The 17,871-nt window shown below is 35.1% G+C and overlaps 2 protein-coding genes across 13 annotated transcripts in view; one reads left to right on the top strand and one right to left on the bottom strand.

Moving 5' to 3' along the window:
• The window catches only part of DIP2 (disco-interacting protein 2), a 64,858-nt gene extending 50,874 nt beyond the window's left edge, over positions 1 to 13,984 (bottom strand). For 2 of the 4 annotated variants that reach the window (XM_034983598.2, XM_034983600.2), the window contains exons 1-3: positions 13,754 to 13,984; positions 2,919 to 2,996; positions 227 to 340 (exon numbers count right to left, since the gene is read on the bottom strand). In XM_034983598.2, the coding sequence (XP_034839489.1) occupies positions 227 to 340; positions 2,919 to 2,996; positions 13,754 to 13,838 (277 nt within the window). In that variant the 5' untranslated portion in view covers positions 13,839 to 13,984. The remainder of the gene's footprint in view (positions 1 to 226; positions 341 to 2,918; positions 2,997 to 13,753) is intronic. The other 2 variants (XM_034983601.2, XM_034983602.2) reach the window with 1 other exon arrangement.
• Positions 13,985 to 16,804: 2,820 nt separating this feature from the next.
• Positions 16,805 to 17,871, top strand: part of Mbs (Myosin binding subunit) — a 51,074-nt gene continuing 50,007 nt past the window's right edge. For 5 of the 9 annotated variants that reach the window (XM_069508780.1, XM_069508779.1, XM_069508777.1 and 2 more), the window contains exon 1: positions 16,807 to 17,461. In XM_069508780.1, coding sequence (XP_069364881.1) covers positions 17,219 to 17,461 — 243 coding nt within the window. In that variant the 5' untranslated portion in view covers positions 16,807 to 17,218. Of the gene's footprint in view, positions 17,462 to 17,871 lie in introns of all 9 variants that reach the window. The other 4 variants (XM_069508773.1, XM_069508774.1, XM_069508772.1 and 1 more) reach the window with 2 other exon arrangements.

The following is a 17,871-nucleotide window of genomic DNA, read 5'->3' as shown; positions in this document are numbered from 1 at the left end:
GGCTATTTAATTGAATGCTCGTTAGACAGAACCTGCTGGAACACGGAGCGATCGGTCGAAAACCGATGAGGTTTGTCGGATAACAAAATAGGTTTTTACTACGAAAATCAAACATCACATATTTTAAAACTAATTGGAATTTGTTTGTACAGTGTTTTGTTTGTGTGTAAGTTTGTTTGTGAACATGAAAGTGGCTACTACTAATTCTTTGAGTCTCCTTAGATACCTGAATGGTATCTCTTCTCATTGTGCGTGACTCGTCGGTGTGTCCGTCGATTTCTTGTGAGCTGTCGGCTGCTACCACTGTCGCCGCGGGGTCCCCGTGGCTGTTGGTTGCCTGCTGTAATATACCCTTTGATAACGCTTGGATATTATTTCATACCTAATACGCCATGTAGTACCAACTGAGTGTACATTCTATTATTCTCTATTAGAAAAAAATACCGAATACGCCTAACAATTTTCTACAGGTCAAATGTCATAAGTAAAATAAGAAAAAAGTATGATAAACAAATATTAGCGTAATGGACCTAACATAATTTTGTAATCGTTCTGAAATTTTCGGTTGTTTGACCACTTTTACATGCACGTTTGATTACATTTTAATGAGTCGCGCAAAGACCTACTTCACTTAAGCCATTCGTTTTGCTATAGTCACACATGGTTCGCTACGTGTTGCGCAACGGATTGTCATAAAGTACGTTGACCCCGACGTCTGATAAGGACCGAGGTGAGGACGTTATCAGGTGGCGCAATGCAGGGACGAAAATGCTCAAGCTGGCAATTCGAGAGGTGGGCGATCAATACGGGCTGTGCTGGTACACCCATACCGATACCGGGTTTACCAAACGCAAACTAAATCCAATTTTAGTTTACGGTTGGGACACCGAAAATTGGAATTAAATAATTCAAAATAACGTTTGAAACTATGCCTCATAATTCAAACATGCTTTACTATTATTTAACTTATCAGAACATTTTCGTCGATGATTCAGTATGCAAAACTGAATTCTTGAATTCAATTTTAAACTTGTGAAATATCAGTCGCCGACAATTAAATTCAAGTGGTGACAAATGTGAACACTAATGATAAGTCTCAAGCCGTAGACCAAAAGACGACTATAACAAAGAAACTTTGAACAGACTATTCAAACTTTGTAACTTATTACTACTAGACTGACGTACTAAAACAATATGACGAAAATCAAAGAAAAAGTCATAAATAAATATTAGTACGCTAAAATAATAATCCCTTGTGGCCTTATGTAAAACCTAGGTTAAGGTTAAAATAATAATTTGGTACGCTGTTGATTACTATTAAATAAATATAAAAATATTTAAAAAAATATATTTTTTTTTAAAAGTTAAATAGGTACACAATATACTTAATATACACATAAGATTTTGTCATAAACGAGTAGCGAAAAACAACTAAGCAAACGATGTATAATCTGAAAAATAGATTTTAAAGATGCAATTACAAACTGACGTAGTGAATTAAACACAGTTGGTCATTATTAATCGCCTTTCACGATACTAGATGTCCAATCTAGCTGTTATAAACATTTCTTCTTCTACAGCATCCGTTCAGCTATACATGTTTTACTGAGAAACGATTTCACTTCTAATTAAAACCAATTACCCCTGCTATTTCATCCAACAATCAAAAGTATATTAAACACGAAACGATTAAAATTTCACGGTACATTTAAAGGCAAATTTAAATACTAGATACATTTAGTTATGGACCTTAATATAACAGAATATTTGGTATATTTGAAGGCCGTTTGTTCATGATATTTATAAAGTGGCTTGTGGTTAAATGTCAAAATATAGCTGAAAATTTGGGCTTCAAAACAATTATGAATGATTTAGTGATTTTGAAATTATAATACTCAGACAAAGTCATGCGCTAGACATTAATGAGGATGATAGAACCAATCAAACCTCTTGCGCTCTCATGCCAGTTCGGTCAGTCTAGAACTCTAGCCATTCAACTGCTACATACGCAACTCATAACGATTCACCCCGGGGCAAGGATTTTACAGTCAAGGTTTATATATACGCGATTTACACCGCAAGCAAAAGCTGATCCATTTATAAGTGCTAATATTCTAGAGTAACATTACGTGCTTTTACGATGGTACAGAGTAACTGGTGATAAAGTGTGGTTGACGTGCGTGTGGCTAACCAAACTAAACCATAACACAAAACTAAAAATAAGTACAGTAACTTAACATAAACCTATAATTATATAATGTCGTAATCGACGAACGCTGGGCCTCGTTTCATTAATTGTTTAGATTTCCTCAGTCTGATTTTTTATGCCACGCCAGAGCGAAGGTCGGCCTCATTATTTTAATGATTTCTACTACCGGAGCAACACAACGTCAATAAATGTTGGCAATAATGAAAACAGTAATAGAACAGTTTACTCTAATATTATCAACAGCATCAACATTTATACAATCATGCATTACTTTTGTTCTATAAATACTACTGAGAAACTGCAAAATACCTATAACAGCAGTATAGAATATTTGTTGTGCTATAACTATGATGGTTCAACGTACTCATGTTCTAAATTCAAACAATCGGGAGAAGAGATTCAAGATGGCCTTATCGTTTGACCCTCGTTGGAGAAACGAGGCATAAGACGCTGAGGTCCCTATATTTCGCGAGTCCAGCATTCATCAACGGCGACCAATTGACACTTGAACCCGGCGACGCTTCTGTCGCGACCTTGGACTCGTAAGTACTGGAGAATATTTCGATTTACACTGGACGTGGCCAATTAGGTAGGGTTAACTGGAATTTAGCAGCGAAGCCAGTACTTGCGGGTCATGAATAAACTATTAAGATTAGTTCAGGCAACAGTGTTAGAAGCTATTATTTGCATCAGATGTTGTTTGACTAACCTTGAGGCTGATGCTGAGCTGTGTAAGGTGCGAGAAGACGCGTGCGTTTCTTCTCATATCCCTTTTGTGTGATGTCACCTGCAAATAGATTTCGTCATCAGCCTTTGAAACGCATCAAAACGACATATTTTTGCATTATAACATAAAGTAGTAACTTAGAGTATAAGTTCATGAAAAGAACTTAATACCCTAAAAGCATTAAAACTTTTGCAATTGCAATTTTTTTAACTATTATATAATACAAAAATTAATGCTTTTATGTCCATTCATTCGATTGCTACCTATGATATACTATTGTTGTTTTTAGGGTTCCGTACCTCAAAAGGAAAAACGGAACCCTTATAGGATCACTTTGTTGTCTGTCTGTCTGTCCGTCTGTCTGTCAAGAAACCTACAGGGTACTTCCCGTTGACCTAGAATCATGAAATTTGGCAGGTAGATCTTATAGCTGACATTTGGGGAAAAATCTGAAAACCGTGAATTTAGGGTCAGATCACACAAAAAAATTAAATTGTGGTCATGAACTAATAATTAGTATTTTCAACTTTCGAAGTAAGTGACTATATCAAGTGGGGTATCATATGAAAGGTCTTCACCTGTACATTCTAAAACAGATTTTTATTTATTTTTATGCATCATAGTTTTTGAATTATCGTGCAAAATGTCGAAAAAATACGACTGTAGTACGGAACCCTCATTGCGCGAGCCTGACTCGCACTTGGCCGGTTTTTTAATTATAGTAAATACATAGATTGATTGAAAAGGTTGCGGCCTAATCAAGAAACAAAATAAAATAGTACATAAAACATTTTTATTTTTCGACGTAATCTCCATTTAGCTCTACCGGCTCAGTGGAGCCGGGGCATTAACAGTTCTGGCCAGAGCTTACTGTCTATATTTGACGAGGAATTCAGTATCGTTGTCCTAACTAGCATAATATTATTATCTTAGAATAGGACCTAATATTCCAATTTTACAAAGCATGGACAACGTTCGGAAGTCAGATATAATTATTAGAACCGAGAGAATAATGAAAAAGATTCCACAATAAATGTCACTACTATTAAAATGAATTGCGGAAATTAAAGAATGTACTTATATGCACTTATAATGCTACATTACATTTAGTTAGTACATTATAATTAAGGAATAGTTTGTGAAATTAATCGATATTACCTATGGACTAACCTTGTTATAAGACATAACACTCGTAGCATTCGATGTTATACACAGCACTAAACTATACAAAATATGATCTGAATTATTGTAATGTAATTGAATTTACTGTTAAGAAACACATCAATGCTTGTGGATAATTAGTCACTACAGTGCAACTAGGAGTACGTACATAAGATTCGAATACGTCAGTGCTACCAGCATTACCATGATTATATTATAATGTACGAAAATTTGTTGTATGTCGGTTGTGGGATGTCTAAGGTATTAAATTAAATAATTACAAAGAACATGATAAGAAAGGATTTAAAATTGGTTAGAAAGTATGTTATAACCTTAACAGACAGGTATGGCCCGAAGAATTTGACCCGTCCGTACATTTTTGGATCGTCTGCCAGATATGATCATCCGAAGGGCTACTAATCACCTGATGACGATAGGGTATGGTACGGCAGATTTGGTTCGTCACAGACGGTATATCTTTAAATATAAAACATTAAAAATAAAAAATAAAAATATATGAAAGGAAAAGGTGACTGCCTGATCTATCAACGCAGAGGTCAAAATACTGGATGGATTGGACTGAAATCCGCATGCAGATAGCCATTATGACGTAGACATCCGCTAAGAAAGGATTTCTGAAAATTCAACCCCCTAAGGGAGCTGATGGGACCCCCATATGGGATGGGAGGGACCCCCATAGGGGGCTGAAATTTATGTAGTCCACGCGGACGAAGTCGCGAGCATAAGCTAGTTTATACATAATAAGTATAAATCTTTATACATAACATACATAAATATACTTACAAAGGATAGTGACATAGACAATTTAGAGCCACAAGAGTCCTCCTAGTACAAGCTACACTAGGTTGAAGGGAAAAGGTTAATGCATAAAGCAAGACCGAAAAAAAATTGCATATACGGCAGAGTAGCAGGTTTTATTTTTTCTAATAGAATTAAGTGTACATAATGGAAAGTAATAATGAAATTATTATTTTAGACAAACCCTTCGTTTTACAATAGTATTTGCGGCAGTAAAATGATAACGCTAGGTCGTGCAGTGTATCAGACACATTTGTATAATACAATCTGCAACGTTTTATGTAATTTTGCGGAATGATCTGGCCTCCTGAACTACTACCTACTATGTAGATTTTTTTCGCCAAACTTGTACGTTCCTTACACAATAAGTAAAGTTAAGTCAAAATTTTTAAGGTTAAGGTAAAGGTTAAGAAAATTATAAAGAGTGGAAAACGATCTAGGGTCCAAGGGTTTCGAAAACTACCAGTCGATAATATCGTTCCAAAACGAAAAATGTTCAAAACTAAAGTATGACCTAAATTAAGTAATTTGGTGAACTGATGATAAAAGATAGCCACCGAACACAAAAATATTTATCCTCCACAATCACGTAGGTTTCAATCAAGAAGTTTAAATAATTACAACCATTAGGATTTCGGTTTGGTTTCAACTGGTGCGCTATTGAGGCTTCGATTATACAGTGTGGTTTTTTTAACTTGGACAGTATGAGGGAAATCCGAAACCATAGCGAAAAAAAATATTTACTTAAATTGGACCAACTTCTGCTGCCCCAATTTTTTCTTTTAATATCACGAAATAATCCTAACACTAAACTGAGTCGATCGGCATGAAAAAAATTAGTCAATTTCATTGATTTTTATGGCCAACACACGCTTGACTAAAAAAGAGCAAATGGTTCCTAAGACAGTTTTCCTGTACCTTTCCGATTTTCCCATACTGTCCAAGTTAAAAAAAACACACTGTATTTGAATGTTAAGCCCTTATATATCACAAAGTGCTCTATTAAAAGCCACATGCGCGTTGCATTGTCCACGTGCAGCTGACCTAATTTTCAAGCTTCACTTTGTAGCCATATTGTAATATACAATTCAACTGTTTTCTGTTTTGTTGTTTGTATTCGAAACAATGACGGGTACATTGGGAATTAAGGCATTACGCCTACATAAAAATATATAAAGACAACTTTGAAGATGAAAATATATAACAGCAACTTTGGGCTACCCGCCCAAAAAGCCAAAAGGGTGTACGCTCCCTGCGGACAGCACGATAGAATTTATCTAAATTAAAGAATCACTTTAAAATAAATAAATACGAATTTTCATTATATTATAAAACCCGCCAATATTATCAATATTTTAAAAATAAAACTATAAAAACTGATAATAAATGCCTATATAACTTGTATATAATTGTTAAATATTACACAAAACATTGCGTTAATACCATTGCAAATTAATATATTGATGGGAAAAAGTAAGTATTATCTAAAAGTAAGCATCAAATCTCGAGAACAGCTGAACCGATTTCGCTAATTCTTTTTTTATAATATTCCATGAAGTACGAGGATGGTTCTTACGGAGAGAGAAATTCAAAAAAATTGAATCAACTGTTAGGCGGAACGAAGTTCGCCAGGGCAGCTAGTTTTATATAGATTACACAAAAACATATCGAACAAAAAGATTTTCTGAATGTGACACAAAACTGGGTCGTCACAACACGATTTAGCGACAGCGCTTTATCATTATATAAGATTCAATTTGCACTCAACGAATGCACGATAAACTCTGTGATAAGATATTGCTTACTCAATTAATCATCAATTTTAACAATGTAGTAACACTGGTTTTGAATACTTTCTCGCTTTTATCTTCTTATGAAAAACTAGATGATGCCCGCTACAATGTCGCAAAGTTTTTCTTAAAAAAAATTACGCAAATCGGTTCAGAAATCTCGGAGATTTCGGTGTACATAGGTAGAAAAAGACAAGTATTCCTTTTTTGAAAGTTGGTTTAAAAAGTAGCCTATGTTATACCTTGGTTAATTTTCCACTTGTTTGTGAAAGTCCCGTCAAAATCGGTTCAGCCGTTCCGAAGATTAGCCCGTTCAAACAGACAGACACACAAAATTTTAGAAACGTCTGATTCAGTTATAGTACGGTTCAAATAACCATATGAGCTTAATATGAGGTAGTTATTTCGAAATTACAGACAGCCACTTCAATTTTATTTATTAGTATAGATAGTATAGATAGGCCCACGCGTGCGACACCGTGGCAGTCCTCTAGTTTTTAAAACAAGACAAATATTCATTAACTTTCAGAATACCGATTTCATTGATGTTTGGATTGTTGAAAATACAAGGTCAATCTTACAAATAAATACGATTGGTACCGATTTTGTAAATTTTGATCACCGTCGCCAGCTCGGCATTTGCTACTGCTATTAGTTTCCGGATGACCTTGCATAAAAGTATACAGTCGGAATGTTCTTTAAAAATAAAAACTTTATTAGAAATAAACGTAGCAACGTAGCAACGTCTGCTGATTTGAGTTGAACAATTACTAGTGCTTCTTTGTAAGACGCTCTCAGTCTTAAAATTTGCAAGATCACTACTTTATCAACATTACTTTAATTAAGTACAACTTGAAGCTATTTATGTGCGCTATTTTTTCTAAAATAGTATAAATTATTACATATTACAAGGGATAAGTGAATACCGACGCTACGCAATAGTTAAGTGCTTGTTGTCTCGCAACCTAATTGGGCATTAACCTATTGACGGAATGGCGTAGGGGTCTGAATCGGAGAATAAAATATGTAGCACTACTTTAGTTATATAACTTCATTTATTTCATTGAATTTTTAATTTTTAAAACTTATTAAAACTAATTTCCTCGGCTTCGCTCGGGTGAAATTTCTAAAAATCTTTCCACAGTGGGGACTTTGTTATTGAGAGAACTTACATGCAAACCTAAAGTCCGTAAGTAATTTAGCTGTACGTCGATTTATAAGCCAGCCACTCATTAAACGTTTTCGTAATACATATTTTATTGACATATAAAAATTTTATTTTTAATTTTTAATAGAGATAGCGAGCAAACGAGCAGGCGGGTCACCTGATGTTAAGTGATTACCGCCGCCCATGAACATTTGCAGCACCAGAGGAACCGCCGATGCGTTGCCGGCCTTTTAGGAATTTGTTGGTCCGCCCCTTGAATAACCCCATGTTGTAATCTAGTGGGAACACCGCCGATAGGAGTTGGTTCCACAGTTTGCATGTGTGTGGAAAGAAGGATCTGGTACAGCGGACGGTCGAAGTGCACCAGACACCCAGGTGGTGAGGGTGAAATTCCTTACGGTGGCGCGCGGTGCGGTTGTAGAAAAATGAGGGTGGAATGAGGTCAAAAAGCTCTTCAGAGCACTCCCCTTTATAAAGGCGATAGAACACGCATAGAGAGCTAAGATATCTGCGGTGCTCCAGGCTTTCTAGCGAGCCGGTTAGTTTGGGATCGTCCACAAGTCGTCCACAAATTATTTCAACTTATTAAATTACATTTAATTCAAAAATGGGAATCGTAAAATTTTTCGCTTAGTTCGCGATTGTACATGAGCTGCGCTACGCTAGCGCTCAGGTTTGAAAGTACATCGCCTTGTCGCGGGGTTGGTACCGAGTAGTTAGTACGATAGAATATTAGAAACTCTTTCTTACAAACTAAAATGTATGACATAATTAAAACTCTCGATGATTCATTTTCAAGAATGGAATCCCGCGTGCCGTTGTTTATTGTTATTTTAAATCTAAAATGCCTTGCACTCAGCCTTGCGTCTCTTTACGTCAAAATCGGTTAAACGGGTGGACCATGGACTAGGATAACTCGAGTACTACTACAAGAACCATAAAATTATTATTCGAATATTATAACAACGCCCCATTATGGCTAAGATGACTGACTGACGGATTTATCAACGCACAGCTCAAGGTACTGGATGGATCGGGGTGAAATTTGGCATGCAGATTGCTGTTATGACGTAGGCATCCGCTTAGAAAGGATTTTTGAAAATTCAACCCCTAAAGGAGTGAAATAGGGGTTTTAAATTTGTGTAGTCCACGCGGACGAAGTCGCGAGCATAAACTAGTGGCCTATAAGAGTTGTATCGAATTTGGTGGCACGGCAGCAAGACTATCACCGCGTTTCTCTCGTCGTAGCCGTAAAACATATTTTAAAACCAGCCCAAAAGTGATACGTACTACATTAAAATTAGTCCAGTAGTTTTCAAGGTAAATGGTAAAAAAACGAACAAAAATACAAACAAACACAAAATAATCTCTAACGCCAAACGCCGTCGGACCGTCTCCGTAGTTAAATATAAGTATAAATATACGAATGAAACTGATGCTAATTTTTATATAAAATGTAAAAAAGAAATGATGTTAAAATGGTTTTGTTAACAAAGAATTACTTGGAAGCGTTAGGACATGGTTCTGCACCGGCTTAGTCAGACAGCAGACTGCGTCACGACGTCAAACGGGTTTGAGTTGATACGTCATGCTAAATTTATACAACAGCCTAAGCACCAGTCAAGTTGTTCGAGCCACGAAAAGCCTTAAGTGCCCCGTTAACGAGTCGTGCTAAAAGCGCTCCTAGCCAACGAATGCAGAAGTCATGCGTACGGTTCACTGAACGTCCGTCAAGGACTTGTTGATGTGGTGCTGTGCACTCTTGTGGCATAAGCCATAATGCATAATATAATTTTTATGGCGTTCACTTTTAACGCTAAAGTAATTTGACTTGGCGTCTATGCAATATTATAGAACTATTTTAAACATAAAGCAATTGAGCTTTGGTCGGCATTTTTCGAGTTTACTTTGTGTGATACCGAATTGTTTTAGGGATGACAGCTATCTAGATTCTCTCTATCCTTCTCCTTCTCTGTTAAAAACCTCGGGTACCGCAAGTATCTGAGGTGAGTCGCAAAATAATTGGTAGGAATGGCATTCCGAACCAGTGGTAAATTAAACTAGTTGACGATTCAAAAGCACTTGTGAAAGTTTACTGGAATAAAAATGTATTCTATTCTATTCTATCGCCGTAAATCAAATTTTGCCGTCATCATTCCTCATACGCCTGGATGGTTAAGGCTTGGAATACACTTTCCGATCTATTGAGAATTTTTTTTCTCCCTGAAATCCGCCACTCTTAGCCGCTCCCCATTATCAAACATTGTCCAAACATTCATTTTTTGTATGCAATCTCAGTTCACGTAGTACATATATTATTCATTAGCTTATATTATTTTTATTATTTATGTTGCTTATATACTTAGACAGGTTTCTTATAAATAATGCAAAATCTGGACGCAACTTTCGATTTGATTATGTTTTTGTTTGTTAGAGATGACACCTATCAGATCAGTAAACAATACAAAATATCATCTAAATCGTTAGAGCCGCTTCCAAGAAAGGAATTTAATTTAACGGTCTGGTTTTAGTGTAATTGTAATATCGCTTTGACAATATACCTGCGATATATATATATGTACTTAGTATGGGACAAAAAGAGCTGCTGAGAACTAAATTGTGAAAGGGTGATAGTAAACAAAATACCCAGCTTTATTGTTTTGGGTTTTAATTTTTTATTTAATTTGTACCAAAAACATTTACAATAAAGAGAAAAAGAGAGTAAAAGTGGACAGGGAAGCTATTATCTCTATGAGAGATCGCTACCAGTGACCCTTGGCAGTTCGTGAGGTTGTAGAGAGAGTACAATAAGTACAAAAAGAAGATAGAAAGATATACATGAAAATAACAATAAGTAGGTAATATTATATATTTTGTCAGGCCAGGGCGCGTTTGAAACTCTCGTAGCAATAGTTTAAAGTTTACATAATTAATTAATTATGATTAATTAATTACGTAAACTTGTTGTCAATTTTTACAATTGTCAATCAAAGATCATAGAAAATCATCATGCATAAAAATACAATTGCTTGAGAAATGAAATAAGTTCTCCAAATGAGGCACGAAAAATATCAGCCAATAAGCTTATTTCAATTACTAAATTACTCTAATTTTTTACTTATTGCTTAGGTATTAAGTTTTATTTTAGAATAAATATTTTTGTTCTCATTTGAAAAATACGAATATTTAAAATTTATTGTTGATGACAAAACGTCCTAAATATAAATGTTTTGCAATAGTTATTAAACTTTATGTTCAAGTGTTATAATAAATTGAAGTTGTCAATATAAAAAATCTTTTTTCTATTTCTTAATAAGAAACATAGATGTGTATTATGAGTGTAAACAGGGCCACTTGACCAATGCCAATTAGTTTGTGAGCCCTTGGGTATGTCATGAGAAAGTATGATTTGAGTCCTTATTTATTTTATTTTATGGGTCAACTGTCATGACAAAAGTATGGTGAACTATAGACCCACTTGACCCATAGAGTTGAAATGGCGCGTGAGAAGTTATTTTGCAGACTATACAGTACTGTGGTATAAAACAATATCTAAATATTAAATCTCATCCCAATCGTCAAAGCCGTTTCTGGAAACCAATTCCTTGTTTAAAGGATAGGATAACCTAATCATCATCATCACATCAGTTTGCAGACATCCACTACTAAACATAGGCCTTGGGGCCCTTCCCTAGTGTACACCACCCACTTTTAACCTAACCTTAAATTAAATAAAGACCAAATGTATAGATACATAAAATAAAACTGTTAACCCCAGAATTACAATAAATTACACAAACAAAATTATATAGGTAGATCTTTGAAGGACAGATTATAATACTAAGAGCCAATTTTTCCAAAATAATTTTGACTAAGAAGTAACATATTAACTGTTTTAGAATAGGAAATCAGTTAATTTTATTCCTCAGTCAAGGTATCAAACAATTGAAAAGTCAGGCAGTCAATATCTAAATATATAAAAGGAAAAGGTGACTGACTGACTGATCTATCAACGCACAGCTCAAACTACTGGACGGATCGGGCTGAAATTTGGCATGCAGATAGCTATAGCTATGTCGTAGGCATCCGCGAAGAAAGGATTTTGGAAAATTCAACGCCTAAGGGGGTGAAATAGAGGTTTGAAATTTGTGTAGACCACGCAAATGAAGGCGCGGGATTAAGCTAGTCCATACTAATATTATAAATGCAAAAGAGTGTCTGTCTGTCCTTCTTTCTGTCTGTCTGTATGCTAGCCTTTCACGGCCCGACCGATTCAACCGATTTTGACGAAATTTGGTACAGCGGTAGCTTGCATCCCGCATCTATCAGGCTACTTTTTATCCTGGAAAATCAAAGAGTTCCCACGGGATTTTTAAAACGTAAATCCACGCGGACTAAGTTGCGGGCATCCTCTAGTTAAAAATAAAATAACATATTATTCGCAATAAGCTACATAATTTATATAAGTATATTATGTTACAAAAACATTCGCTGTGCCTGCATTGCTACATTAATATGCATAATAATAGATTTCAATAATATATATTTTGAGATTATATAATATAACTCATTAAAAGGTTGTAAAAAGTGGGTGGCTGAAAATGGTGTGGCTCTGTGGGATGACGAAAAAGGTCTATATCAAGCTGAAGACACATACAGACTGATGATTAGATGGCTCTATACATAAATTAATAACTATTTTATAACTGTGACTTTGTCCGTGCGGACTACATAAAATTCAAACTCCTCTATTATCTTCGTAAGGATTGAATTTTTAAAAACCTGGCTCCCTAAATCTTGTTTAATATTGTCTGATTACCTAGCAGGGGGGGTTAGATGCCAATGTGACGCTTTTTGGGGTTCCAAGGTTGCTATTCTAGGACCTTGGAACACCAAAATCTGGTTTTTTTTAAGTATGTAATGCGCCCATTGCCACTTCAGGCTCACAACTTATTGAGCTATGTTGATTACTCTGGTTCTCCTCATTTCTGATTTGATCACATAAAGAAACTCAAACAATAAATAGAATAGAATGATTTTATTTTCAAATAAACTTTTAGAGATGGTCTCAAGTCATCAAGTGGTATCAACAACAATTTTAAAGATATGTGTTATTTGTTTTTATTATTATGTTGTATTTAATGTTATATGAAGTTAATATGAACAGAATTTTAAGAATATTAAAAATCCAATAGGAAATATTGAAGCTGGCACTTTACTATAATAATAATAAAAAACTGAACTGCACTACAAGCCTAAGTCTGCAGACAGTATTCTTTAATACCATTTTTAAAAACTGTTTAATGTGGCCTTTTGAAGTGGCTCTGCAATAATGACTAATGAATAACTAGAATGACACACAGCATAGTCATTCTATATACTATCATCCTTTCTGTCTACAATTATTCTTCTCAAGGAATCAAAGCAAATTTCTTTGACACAAGTATGGCTTCGATTTCGTGTTCACACAAGCGTCAAACAAAGTCGTACTTTGCAATTACGGAATTACCTCGGTTCGGAGTGTCTTAATGAATGAAAAACTACCAGTGACAAGACCACTGCATTCCTTGGCAGATCATGTGTGACAAACAGCGAAATAATTATAATATATATATATATATATATATATTCTTTTCAGTCAGCAACGGAATGACTTTTATGTGTTTCGGCAAGCCCAGTTATTCATTATTTAACCAAAAACATCACATCAGCTGTCATTGATTACGTCAGTAAAGTAGACGAATATGATAAAACTTTATCTAAAACTTTTAAAATAATATTCCGCCGGTATTTTCGTAACTAAAGAACAACAAATTCCAACAAAAAGTCAAAATTAACAAATTATCGATCTCCGAGATTCGCAGACACTGCATTCTTACCTTCAGACAACTCCAAGTCCAACTCGGCCAACTTGTCTCTTATCTCGTCGGGCAACTTTGATATATCAACACATAAGTCAGCCATAGTGGAAAAAGCACTGTTTCACACAAAACAAATACAGTTAACGACAAAAGTCTAAAACACCATCGTAACATCTAGCCATCTTGAATTTTGAATATTTTCTGTCCAAAACCAGCAATACACTGAATTTAGGTTACGGAGTCACCACCAGATGTCGCTTTAGATATGTTTGTTTATGGTTTGTTTTCGATTACCAAATACAGATTAAAAATATTGTATTATTACATAAGGAGTTCGACACATTATCCGATCTTATAAATTTTAAAATTGCGGACCCAAGCAATAGGTGTAAGCAGTGGTAAATTATTCATTTTTTTATATTTACCTATTTCATTTTTATTTTAGAATCTAAATTTTAATTTTATATTCGACCTTTGTAATAATATCAAATGGGCTACCTACAGTTTGCCTGAAATAAATAACATTGTTATTAATATTATTAACATGGATTTTTTGATGCAGTAGGTACCTAAATAGATTAATAATAATAATTCAACTATATAAAATTAAACCAAAATAATATAAGTAGTTAACTTACGAAAGCTGAACCTAGTGGAAACCTTCAACACTGGAAATGTGTGACTTGTTTTTATTACGTGTTTACCTTACATTTTGATCTAGATTTATTTAGCAATACGCGATTACAAGATGTTTCAACAATCGCAAATCGTATGTATTTTCAATCGAGTAACGATTCTCTTGACCAGACCATCAATAAGAGTAATTTATTACCTATTTTGAATAAATCATTTGACTTTGACTTTGACTTTGACTTGTTCTTCCAAAAATCAATCTCGATGGCAACCATCGAGAATCATCGAAATGTTTGAACAATCGGAACAATCAATTAAAAAATTTCGCTATTGCACATCGATTTATTAATTAATAAAACTCTGCAGGATTATTTTGAATCTAGCTGTAATCTGGACAATATAAATCGCGTAGTTTATTAATAAAATTAGGAAGTGTCGAGACTCCCGATCGAGGTGGGCTTATTACACCTACCTGAAATAGGAAGTCCTAGGTAGGAAGTGGGAAAGGAAGGCTTTATGTTTCTGTGATCAGACTTTCCCTGAATCAGTTTGAAGTTCAACGGTGTCGGACGTGTCAAAATTTTAAAAAAAGTCCGTCAAGTGAGAGTCGGATTCGCACACGAAGAGTTTCATACCATCGTATAAGAAATAACACTTTATTATTTGTTGTTATAGCGGCAATAGAAATACACATTCTGTGAAAATTTCAATACTCTGCCTAATATGTTTTACGAGATACAGCCCACTGACAGACAGACGGATGGACAGCGGAGGCTTAGCAATAGGGTCCCGTTGGTGGTTACGGAACCCTAAAAATTATTTCTTTAATTTTCCAGCCCTGCTTCCCGCTTTCCCCGCGAAATAAAATAAGTAACACATGCACACGCAGTCGCAGACACGCGGTGACTGAACCAATCAGGCGACTTAATGCTATTACACCTTCCTTTTTCCTTTGCTACCTATGATGCTGAATGATTAAGTACATTAGCAACCTTACTTTCTTGCTAGCATCTTTCCTAACACACTCGCTTGCTTAATGCGATTACACTTTCCTACTTCCTACCTAGGACTTCCTTTTTCAGGAAGGTGGAATAAGCCTTAAAGAAAAACGTATTCATCGTAGGCACAGACCACTGTGATCGTAGGTAACCGTAATTCACAGCATATTCTGCCCTTTCATTGGTTGAATTCGCTGTTTAATTTTTTTTACAGCCAATCAAGGGGCAAAATAAACACACAGACCGACAGGGGGGACAGAATAAAATTTATGATTATGATGACTGGGTACCATTTTTCTGGGCAGGTTTTCGAGGTTTCCTTCATTGAGGACATATTCCACCTTCCTAAATCCTACGTCATAAATGGTATAACTACCAGCAAACTAGCCAACTTTGCCATTCAATGATACTTTGCCCAAAATGCAATTTATAAGCAAATTTGTTTTGTAATTTTTTTTGAAAAATTAACATTTAAACCAAAATTTGTTTGATTTTGATTGCGAGCAAAGTAATCCGGATTTTTTATCGATTTTTCATCCTTATGACCCTTAAAAATACGTAAAAAAATACCATAACTATAATTTGAGGCTATCTTGGCCTAGGTTTCAAAATTTTGATTTGATTTTTATTAGTCATATTTTAATGAAAAATCGATGAAAAATCCGGATTACTTTGCTTGCAATCATAAATTGAACAAATTTTGGTTTAAATGTTAATTTATCAAAAAAAAAATAGCGAATTGGCTTATCAATTGTTTTTTGGGCAAAGTATCATTGAATGGCAAAGTTGGCTAGTTTGACGGTAATTACTATTTAGGACGTAGGATTTAGGTAGGAGGAATAAGCCCTTCAGAATGAAACGTTTTATTCTAGTGAAAGAGCGAATGCCAAAATCCAACATCGTTGGATCGGTCCATGGTCCACTATTACCACAGACTATTATTCATCCATAGATAGAGTAATAAATGTAGATGCAGGAACGTTTGCTTTCTCATTCGCACTAAAAGAGAGCACAGATAAAGTTACTAATGTGATAAACAGAGACGCAGTTAACCTATTTTTTGTCCCTTATCGTGTAACTGGTTTTTTTCAAGAATACATACAACTTACATACAAGAAGTTGCAAAACAAACTTTGAGAATTCGTGGCGTAATTGTGTTTCTCATGAGTTATTTACTTGTTTTCACGTAAAAAACGTTTAATACAAATATTGTTGATCGGTTAATACAAATATTGACTACTAAACAATAATAATAATTGTCGTTTTATCCATCGTTACGTTGTGCTATCGCTATCTCATACGCGGTTACACAGTAATTACATCTACCTATTATTCTATCTACGTATTCATCCAAGTTTTCAGGTTTCTCATCATAGACAAAATTGATTTTAAAATTGGCAGCACAGTGCATCACGGATCCTGTTTCTGGAAAATCATCCGATAGATGTCACTAGGGAGCTCGTTACTAAGAGTTTTCTTCTTCCCCTCTTCCCGTCCGTCATTCTCAGCCTAGTTTTTCTTTTTACGTTATATAGGCGGCAGTTGCCCGTAAATTTATTCTCGTAATGGCTGCCACGCTATATGTTTAGCTTATTGGTTATGTCATGTCAAAAGTGTTTTAGGATGAGTGTGATGAACGAATAACTCAACAAGTGTTACGAACAATGATCGCATGAAAGCTGTTAAAGTAGCATTCTCCCTGGAACGTTTCTTCTTTCATGTTTCCTTTTTTGGCAATTAAGTTATGGACTTAGCGTTTGTGTAATTTAAGTAATAAAAACATAATCTATGCTGTGTAAAAAGTGTACATCGGGACCATATTGAGTGACAAGTGCATCACAGGATATCTATAATGACGGATCCGAGATCGTCGTCAGCCTTGTTCAAGAGAGCGGAGCAGTTGAAAAGATGGGAGGAATCTGACACTAACAAACAGTCGCCGATACCGAAACGAGCGTCGAGTATACAGTTTTCACCCGAGATTGTGTTTCTAGCAGCATGTACGGCAGGAGACAAGGACGAAGTCCAGAGACTGTTGAAGATGGGCGCAGACATAAACACGGTGAACGTGGACGGGCTCACGGCGCTTCATCAGGTGAGAGCATGCTGTCATGTGCAAATGTGAAATTTACGTGTTTCTGCTATAATAAAATATAGTACAGTGTAATCTCTACACTTCCCTCTATAGTATTTTTTTAATTAAACAACATTTGACGTTTCCAGTGCTGCCAGATTTTTATGAAAAATAAATAGTGGGCAAAAGAATCACCAACTGAGTAGGTACAGTAGCTACGGGTAACTAGAAAGTTTTCTATCATTTAGTCCGGTTCAATGGAATTAATTAATGGTATAAAACTATAAAAAAAACTCAATCACATGCTGTAAATTGTTTAATAACATCTAAGACCACCTAAGTACTCAATAAAATATATATTTACTTAAATCATATCCTAAATCCCTTTTGTAAAGCACTATTATACCAATCTTACCTAACTCTAAGTACTT

This window comes from Maniola hyperantus, chromosome Z (assembly GCF_902806685.2).
Source record: "Maniola hyperantus chromosome Z, iAphHyp1.2, whole genome shotgun sequence".
In the NCBI taxonomy this organism is placed as follows: Eukaryota; Metazoa; Arthropoda; class Insecta; order Lepidoptera; family Nymphalidae; genus Maniola; species Maniola hyperantus.
This window is presented reverse-complemented; position numbering and strand designations above follow the sequence as displayed.